The sequence below is a fragment of the Erigeron canadensis genome, chromosome 5, assembly GCF_010389155.1.
Source record: "Erigeron canadensis isolate Cc75 chromosome 5, C_canadensis_v1, whole genome shotgun sequence".
NCBI lineage: Eukaryota > Viridiplantae > Streptophyta > Magnoliopsida > Asterales > Asteraceae > Erigeron > Erigeron canadensis.
In genome coordinates, this window is record NC_057765.1 from 20,103,115 (window position 1) to 20,113,632 (window position 10,518).

General features: G+C 33.9%; 1 protein-coding gene across 1 annotated transcript; it reads left to right on the forward strand.

The window, feature by feature from the left end:
* The first annotated feature begins 324 nt into the window (after positions 1–324).
* On the forward strand, positions 325–1,230 carry LOC122601334 (uncharacterized mitochondrial protein AtMg00810-like). The gene has a single exon (XM_043774101.1). The coding sequence runs from the start codon at positions 325–327 to the stop codon at positions 1,228–1,230; it is 906 nt and encodes a 301-aa protein (XP_043630036.1).
* The last annotated feature ends 9,288 nt before the right edge of the window (positions 1,231–10,518 follow it).

A 10,518-nucleotide genomic window follows, 5' to 3' on the forward strand; every position in this document is an offset into this window, starting at 1 on the left:
CCATCAAGGACATTAAGGTATATCAATTGGATGTCAAGAGTGCATTCTTGTATGGTACCGTCCAGGAATTAGTGTATGTCACTCATCCGCCAGGGTTTGAAGATCCAGATCATCCTGATAGAGTTTCTCGACTGAATAAGGCTCTGTATGGGTTACATCAAGCACCCAGGGGCATGGTATAACAAGCTGTCGAAGCATCTTCTTGAAAATGGATTTGAGAGAGGATTGATCGATAGCACGTTGTTTACTAAATGGAAGGGAGAGGATTTCCTACTTGTACAAGTTTACGTAGATGACATTATTTTTGGGTCATCAGACGAAAAGATGTGCAAGGAATTTGAGCAAATAATGAAAGGGACTTTTGAGATGAGTGCTATAGGAAAGATGAACTTCTTTTTGGGTTTACAAGTTGAACAGAAGAAGGACGGATTCTTTATTCATCCGACGAAGTATGCACAAGCTAAACTAAAGCGTTTTGGAATGGAAGATACTTCACCGATGGATACTCCTATACAAAAGAACCATCAACTTGGATTGTTCTCTTTTAATGATCCAAAAGTTGATCCTACTCGTTACAGGGCCATGATAGGTTCATTGATGTATCTTACTACATCAAGACCAGATATCATGTTTGCGGTTTGTTTGTGTGCACGTTATCAGTCCTGTCCCAGGGAAAGCCATATGAAACCTGTAAAACGAATTCTTCGCTACCTCAAGGGTCAACCAGTGCTGGGACTCTGGTATTCGATTGGGGGAGACTTTGAATTCATGTCATATAACGATGCTGATTATGGTGGCTGCAATTATGATAGGAAATCGAGTTCAGGTGGATGTCAGTTCTTAGGAGGAAGATTAGTGTCCTGGCAGTGTAAGAAGCAGACTTCTGTTGCGATCTCGTCTTGCAAGGCCGAATACATGGCAACGGGTAGATGTTGTTCACAGGTTCTATGGATTCAGCAACAACTGTGTGATTACGGTCAGAACTTTCTCTGTACTCCTATTAAGATAGATAATGAATCCACCATATCCATTACCAATAATCCTGTTAAGCACGGTAGGACTAAGCACAGAGACATAAGGTTTCATTTTATACGTAATTGTGTTGAAAAGAAGTTAATAGTCCTAGAAAAGGTGCCGAGTGACTTTAATTTAGCAGATCTGTCCACTAAGGCTTTCGACCAAACTCGTTTCGAGTTGCTAGTCCAATTGATTGGAATGAGAAATCTATAGTGACAGTGTCTCTCAACAGGAACTTTGTAAAATGTGTCTATGTTTGTGTCGTATTGTATGTGAGTCATATAGAGTCATAAAAACAAAAATAAAAATGAGAAAACTCAGAAAAGACAAAGAAAATAATAAAAAGAGTAAGGTCACTGTATGAAGACGATTAGACGTGACGATACTTTAGCTTTTAAGCCTACTTAATTGTACTTTAACATGGTCGTGTTCAGTGATACCATTATATGATGTATCGATAGGCACAAAGTACCAACGCTTCCTTATAATCTGAACTTTAATGTATAAAATGTTCTTGTGGGAAACATATTCAGATTTATGGCTGAGAATGCCTGCTCTTCACTTAGAGTGTGGTCCTTAAATCTTGCGAAAGATCTTGCAGTGTAATTACGTATATTTGGTTTTTATATAGAAGCTCTCGGGTACATACATGTGTGTGTATTGCTTTTCGGATGTATATTTGTGACAAGATATGCAAATATCTTAAAATCTTTTGAAAATTATGGAGCTAATGTGGCCTTTAAGATCCAGACAAGTCCTTGGGGTGTCTTTGTATACCTAGCCTACCTAAAGCTTCCAACTTGGGATGGGTGGTCAGAAAGTTCGCTACATGGGTCTCATCGAAAGTCACGGGTTTTCATAAGCGCTTTAAATGATGTCACAAATATGCAAGTACTTAGCATTATGCAATGTTGGGTATATTTCCGTATGTGAGTCAAGTTATGTCGCTTTGCGTGTGAGGAATCACCGACCTGTCACCGCTGACTTGATTCTTCAAGATCGTCTCCCTATAGTTACCAAATGTCTTAATGTTAGTGCTTGTGTCGATTGTGGGAGTATATCTAAATGTGGGTCACTTAAGTTCGCAAACTTGATTAAGTGGCATATTAGGCTACTCGGGTTACATGGTGACTGTCCTTGGCCAGGGTATGTCGAAAGTGTCACAAACCAAAAAGGAAACTGGAAGTACTGAGTGTTTAAGAGGACAAACATATTGGTAATCGTTTTTGGATCACTGTTCATAACTAATAATAAGAGAATTATTTCTCATATGGGCTTATGTAACATGCTAAGATGATCTAATCAATGCAGTACTTTAGCTCTTGTAACTATGTTATTCGTTTATGTTCGTACGTGTATGTGTGTGTTATGTTTTTCGTGAAATGTTCAATTTTTATTTATGTTTGTTTTGTTTAAATAAGAGTTCCTATTGCACGAGAGACAGAGTCAGAATAGAATCTAGTTTCCAAGAGGACTCAACTACGTTCTTATGGAACAACGAATAAGCGAGTAGGGTAGTTAAGCGATAATGAAAGGATCAAAAGCTAAAAGAAAGTTTGTTTATTTAACAGAATATCGGTTTAAGGGAAAGAACACAAAAAGTATGTTTACTTTTTATTCTTAGAAAGAAGATTTTCTTAAGAATGGACACAGAGTTGTTCATAGTTTTGAATTTAATCTTTAAAAGAATTGATTTTATTCTTAGAAAGAAGATTTTTTTAAGAATGAACACAGAGTTGTTCATAGTTTTGAATTTGATCTTTAAAAGAATTGGTTTGATCTTTAAAAGGAAGATTCTCAAAGAATAAATGAGGAGATGATTCATAGTTTGAGTTTAATCTTAGAAAAGATTTGTGGTAATTCAAAAAGATTTGGTACAGAGATTCCAAATGATTTTCATTAGTACTAGTGTGCTTGCAGTGAATTATTCGACCTTAATATGACTTAGGTAAAATAATAGACTGTTAAGCATATTTATTGTATCTTGCAATATTATTCATTTCTTCAGATTGTACGTTATTACTTTGAGAAGATATGCTGATTGTTTGTTGAGATGCACAGGACAGCAAACAGATGTTTAATTTTGTAGGTTGTCAAGCAAGTTCTCAGCACAAAGGCAAGAAAGACAAATACACATGGATGTATAGGTCATTTTATGAATATCAAGGATAAATATTAGTATGATGAGGCAATCATAGAGGTATTTATGATTGTTATTTTGTTCAACCAAGATGTATGCTGGTATGATAAGGTAACCATAAGAGTATTACGTATGGATTGTAATGTTTGCCCAGGATCTTAAAATAGGATGAAACATGAAGGTTTGAAGTTTGGTAGCATTCGAAAAATTTTAGGTCAACTTTCATCCGTTGTTGATGTGGATTTGGCGAAAATTTTTAGGAATCATCAAATTTTTCTTATGATCATGTTATCCAAGTTTACATGAAATTTAAAGTTTCATGAGAACATATTTTGGAGGCAAAGAGTATAATTTCTTTATGCAAAAGTATAAGTGATTAAGTTTCAATTCATGTGCTTTACAGAGTTAAAGTCTTGTGTCTATGAAAGTGTAATCAATATAGATTTGCATAGATATATGAAAGACCTCAAGGTAGGTTATTCATAGATATAAATGGAAGACCTCAGGGTAGGTTATCCATTGTTACCATAGAATAATAAGACAGGGTTCTTAAGATTCAAGATTGTTAATAAATATCCTTAGAATTATAAGACAGAGATCTTAAGATTCTTATTTTCTTGGTGGTATGACAAATAGATTAGATATCTATAGGTCAATGCCTTAGAACATTAAAAATCTGATTAGAAGTCTTGGTTCTAATTATTGAATTGACGGATAAACAATGAGTTTATAGGTCATGATTTGTACACAATGAGACAGTGTTCTCAAGGTGTATTTAATATTTTGTAGTTCTAGACTAAGATAACGTCATATAGACTTATTATAGTGAAGAATAACAAAATTTGGAGAAGAAAATGAAAATTGTAGTTCTAGATTAAGTCATTGCTATAATGGTAATGAAATAATGAAAAATAACATTTCTATTATGTTTATTTCTTTGTTTCTATTTTTAAGCTTGTATGTGCAGAAATAGGCACAAGAAGCTATATACTTGTTTTGTCTGACGTCTTTGATAGTTATCAGAAGAAACACTTAATGTTTACAGAGACAAAGAATTGCTTTTGAAATAGGATGATTTCTGTTCCTGAAGTTTGAGCTTCAAGTTTCAAAGTTTCTGGTTTTCATAGAAGTCAACTAGTACAGGATTGATTGTTGGAAATTCAACTCCTCTATCATATGCCGGTTATGCAAGGCGTGCAGGGACTCGAGTATGTTTAATTCGGAGAGATTTATCATTGAGGGGGAGAACTACCACAAGCTTTTGTGGATTAGTTGATTGTTATGACGATACAGAGAGTTTGAAGTTTGCTGATCAAATCTGAAGTTTCAGAGGATCAAGTTTCGGGTATGGCAATTAATTTTGTTGTCTCGAAATTTTATTTTTTAGTGTATTTGCAGAGAAGTCAATCTAAAGGAAGGATTTCTGAGCAAAAGACTGAAGTATTCAAGACAATGCTAAGGACATCAGGTTTTTATGATATATTATTTATATAATAATTACAGATGTTGATAGCAAGGTCATTATTAGTTGAAGATCTTTGATATAGAAATTTTCATTTGAATATGAAATATTATCAACTATTTTTGTTAAATCCTTAGATATAGACAGTTCGTGAATGTAGAACATTATTTAAAATCTTAGACATAGACAAACTGTGAATAGAAAAGGTGATGTAAAACCTTAGATATAGACTTAATGAGAATGTAGAAAGTTATGGAAAACTTTTGACATAGACATTAAGTGAATATGAAAGGAATTACATAGTTAAAAAGCCTTAGACATAGATATGTTATGTTTAAAGGTGCAAGGCTATTTGTATATTTTATATGCCTTAGACATAGATATATCGTTTGAATTTGAAAGGTTTTTATATGAATAAACCTTAGAAATAGAAAAAGATATATAAATGTGAAAGGATGTTGTGCTTTTTCAAACTTAGACATAAGTAATATGTTTAATATGAAAAGTTTTCAATGTGATTTTGAAACTTTAGATATTTTAAAACATATGTATATATGTGTAAGGTTGTTGGATGTATTGATTATCTAGATCATATAGTTGTGAAATGATTTCATAAAATATGGCGTAATTAATCGATATTATGTATAAAATTTGTATATTTATTGCTCTGATAATTAATCATAGTTATGTATCCCAGTCATTAATTGAGGGGGAGTAAATGAGAATGATTAATTGTACTGATTGTTTGTCATTGTTATGTATCCCAGTCATAATTTGAGGGGGAGTACATAAGAATGATGGTAGTTATATTGATTGATCATAGTTATACTTCCTAGTCATAAAATTGAGGGGAGTGTAAGAATGAAGAATCAATTTTATAACTATGTGTATATTTTTTGTGAAATTGTGTAAAATACGTTTGCAAGTGATACAAATATGCAAGAAAATTTATTTGCAAAGCATAAATTGCAAGTGCTTAATTACAAGTGGTACAGATTCGGAAAAGCTCGTTTCGAGATCGTTTTAGAAAGATTGATCATGAAAAAGTTAAAGAACTTTGTGTAAGTTTATTAACTTTTCAAGTTTAAGACGAAGATCATGGAAAAGGTGAATTAAGATGCCTACAGGTTTGGTCATTTTAATTTTCATATTTCCAGGAAGTTTATGGTAAACGTTGATCAATTATTCAAAAACTTTGACGAAAATTGAAGTTTAAAGTGTGCAGGTGGAATTACGATCTCGTAATTGGCAAGAGGCAAAATATGACCTCGCAATTGGTCTATTGGGTTTTGTTCGAATACGACCTCGTAATGTATGGGCCGGGTTGACCCAGATCCATTCCGGTCAAGTGGGTATATAAACCAAATACCCCTAATCACGACCTCACATATTAAAAAATCAATTTTAGAGTAATAAGACCCCGAAAAACCACTTTGCTACCCCATTCGTGATTCGATAGATACGATTAGATCGAGACTTTTTAAGTGATATTTTTGTGATCATCACGAAATTCGGATTCTAGGTATACTATCTGATCGTAATGTAGTTAACTATGCAACAAGAAAATCAAGAAAATAGAACTCGAAATTTTCGAATTAGGTTTTCTAAGTTCTTCGATTTTGATGTTTGTGGGTTAAAAATAAGGGTTGGGGTATGTTTATCGCTTGAATACGAACGTATAGATGCAATTTTTACAAGTTTTCGTTGGGTAAATCGCGAAATCACGTTGGGGAAGATGAACAGTGCGACGATCTCGTATTTAGGGGTTTGCTAGCCCGGAAATACGACCTCGCGTTTGTCTATTAATTTTGACTTATGTTGACTTCCAGAATACGATGCCGAATTACGACCTCGACATATATACGATGCCAAATTGGAAAACACAACGTCGTATTTTAGAGTTTGGTTGACCTTGAAATACGACCTCGTATTTGACTTAATAGGTTTTCAAAAGTTTTATTTTTATAAATATTTGAAAATTGGTTAATTATTATTTTAACTTAATTACAGGGATAATTAAAGTTAATTTAACAGATTTTCAAAAGTTTATGTTAATAAATATTTGAAAATGAGTTAATTTTGTATAACTAAATTACCGAGATAATTAAAGTTAATGATAATGTAAATTACAGAGATAATTTATATGTTGTTGACTAGATTACAGAAATAATGCTAGTTGTTATGCGTGTGAATTTTTATGTCTATTTGAGTAATTAATTATTTGTTATTGATTACAGAAATGACAAGAAATTTAATTGGTGTGCATAACTATGTAATGAACTTCGATGATAATCAGGAAGGGACCGAATATTATCATGAGATATTCGCTTTCTTCGGAAGATCTCGAGTTCACCATGCGCTTATACATTCGCCGATTATCTATATAGATTATCTAAGAGATTTTTGGGCGAATGCTAACATTGTTCGTGCTGGAAACGATCATATTTTTCATACCACTGTTGCTGGGCAGCTAATATAGTTCACAGCTGCAGATCTCATTGGTATACTTCGGTTGGGTACAGTTGAACAGGAAGGCAGTGCGACAGGTCTCACCAAGTTCCATCATGAAGTTATTCAAGGTGCTTTCCGAAGGATGGGGTTTGCAGGTGACTTGGCCAATAAAACTCTGTTCAAGAAAGGTTTTTATGGCAGATGGAGGTATCTTGCTCATGTGCTTAATGTTAGTTTGAGTAACAAGAAGTCTGGTTTTGATACGTTGAACCAGGAAGCACAGGCACAAATGGTGGGCTTAACAAGCCGTATAGTTTCTCTAAATTCTTCTTCAATGAGATGAGAAAACAGATTACAGCCGCGGGTAAAAGGAGGTTTTTGTTATTTCCTCGGTTTGTGATGATGACAATCAATGCTCGACTTCCAAATGTACCTTTTGTAAGGGAAGTGAAACAAGTGAGTACGATCATTCGCCGTAGTTATGATGAGTTTGTCTCAAGATATCCGAATGATCCAAATGCACTAGATGTTGCATTATTCGGTGCGATCATCAACACCAACTATGTAGCACCAGCTGATGAGGCCATATCAGCGTATGAAGGGCCTCAGCCAGAGTATGGTGAAGCTGCAGGGAATGTTGAACTTCCAGAGCAATTACATGATGTTGTTGTTGAAGGTGATGTGCCGATTGAACCTGAAGTTGTTATACAGGTTGCAAATGATTCAAGCTGGAACCAATCCAGAGATTGTTGATGATATTCTGGAGCAGATGGCTGACCCAGAGGGTGATATCACTCAAGTGCAAAGGTACAATGCCAATGATGATGATCTAGTGGATGTGGACCTGAACCAAGACATAGATGTTTATGTAGCTAGAGCTGCAGATTGTTCTGAAGCAGCTAGAGCTGGTAGGTCAGGTGCTGGTGAAGCTAGTAGGTCAGGTGTTGGTCAGGCTAGTGGATTAGGTATTGATGTTGTAGGTAGAGGAAAGGCTGTCGTTGAAGTTGAAGTTGACATAGAGCCTTCTGTGCATTCAGATGATGATGATTCTAGCGGTGATGGTGATGAGGATCCATACAGATCTCATGCATTCATCAGAGTTGGATCTAAAATGGTTCCTAGACCTATAGAGGCAGCTCAAGGAAGAAGAAGAATGAGAGAAACTGATGAAGATTGGAAGCCAGAGAAACCCGTACCTAAGAGAAGAACACTTGTCAGGGCACAAGAGACTTCTGCTGCTGCTGGTGGTGATTCAGAAAGTGTACCAGGGAATGTTGTTCCTGAGACTACATAACCACAATCACAAGAAAGTGAAGAAACTACTTCTGGTGATCTGCAGAGACAAATGAATGAGATGAGAAGTTTGATCACTCATTTGACTGATGACTTGTGTAACAACCGTACTTTTAATATTATATATGTGCTAGTTAGGTTGTCTACGTTCCCGCAAGCCATAGTTATACTTGAAGCTAGTAGGTAATGCCCCAAATTAGTAATCTAAATTCAATTTAATAAAATACGATTGAACAAAAACCTTAATGATCAAATCAAGTTATAATTAATAAAGCGAGTCTCACAAGTTGAGATAACAATTAGAAATCCTTATAAATATCCAACAAATTGTACCATCAATCCAACTAAATAATATTTGGTCACAAGAAATGTCATGAACAACTTAAAATATTTATAACTCATAAAGCATATAAAAGTGTTTAAAAATCTCTAAGTGTATATATATATGCTTAAAATAAATACAAGAATGCAACTAATAAGCCATGTAACAAATTTAAAACACAAAAATGTATACATACATACACATATACATGACACACACATAGACATATGCTAGGATAAGACATGCATTTATATTACAACTAAACTTACATTACACTTATAAAACAAACACAAATATATATACATACAACAAATATACTTACACAACTTTTAAAAAAAAAAAAAAAAGGGGAAAAACCCCTTGAATACCCCATGTGGCCGTCCCCCCCTCATCACACACACATACATCACCCATTTTGAAATATACATGCACACTCTTGTCTTGGAACTTCCACTTTTCACACACACTTCACATACATCATTTTCTCCCAAGAAAAACTCTTCCATACTCTTCCTTTCTCTCTCAAAAACGGCAGCCATCAAGGGAGCAAGAACAAGGCAAAAAATCCAACTTAAACTTATACTAATAATAAGGGTTTAGGCTAGATTAATAAAGGGTTGATTCAAGCATAGTTTAAGGGTTGTATTAGGGCTTGAATAGGGGTTGTTGGAGGCCATATTAGTCACGAAAATCTGCCCTTTTTCCATCTCCAAAAAGTGTTCTTCAAGGGTATAATCTTCATCTCTTTACTTGCTTAATCTTGTTTATGTTCATATAAAAAGGTTTCATCGAAAGATTTTATTTTCTTTATGTTTTCTTTATGAATCTTCAAGTTTCCTTTCAAATATACACTTAATGAGGGCAAAGTTGATATGGTTTTTCTCCTCATGCTCATGCATGTTGAATCTATGAAGAAAAGTCCAATGATTCGACTAGTTTAAGACCCAAAAGTGTGGTTGTGTGTTTAATAGTCTTAGATATGATTTTTCCTTTGAAAAATGGTTATATTCATACATATTATGAAGGTAATATTTCTGGAAATATTTATAAAAATATAGATTTTATTGATAAAGTGTTGGATCTATGAAAGTTAGCATCAAAAAGGTGGATATGTGTTGATTAGTTGTAAAGTAACTTTTTATAAAAAGATGAACATATTTTATATAATGTTTATGTATATATTTCTGGAAAATTTCATAAAAATACATTTTTATGTTGATGGATTGTTGTTGGATAAAGATTTGTTGTTAAAAATGATGAGATGATTACATGCATGCTAGATTTAAGAAAGTTGGATTGTTGTTTGGATTATGAGGTGAAGCTAGACTTGTGTCAACTGAAAAATAGGTTAAAAGTCATGCAAATATTCTGGAAAAAAATTCACAAAATATCAATTATATAAAGCTTGGGTCAAAACAAGTTAAAATATGCTTGAAATCGAAAACCGAAAGCTTGTTAAAATGCATTTTGAGCACACACATGCACCATAACTTTATGACCATGAAAATGTGATGAACATACTGGAAATACGACATATTAAAAGTATAAAACTCAATTCATTTGATGCATGGCAAAAATAAGCTCAAAAACCGTCTTTTCGGGTCAAATAATCACTAACCGAAAGCACTAAATTGCACATATCACACCACCACCACCATCACGACTTGAACCACCAAAATATGATGAACTTACTGTGAATGTTGAATTTAGGATGAAAATCCATTTTGAAGTACCTTAATAGCCTAAGAAATGAGGCTAAAATCACTATTTCGGTAAACGATTTTCAATTATAAAATCCTCAATTTAAGCAAGACACAAGAGAGGTTGAATGGT

Coding starts and splice junctions, on each gene's coding strand:
- LOC122601334 (XM_043774101.1), top strand. CDS start 325: ATGTGCAAGGAATTTGAGCAAATAATGAAAGGGACTTTTGAGATGAGT.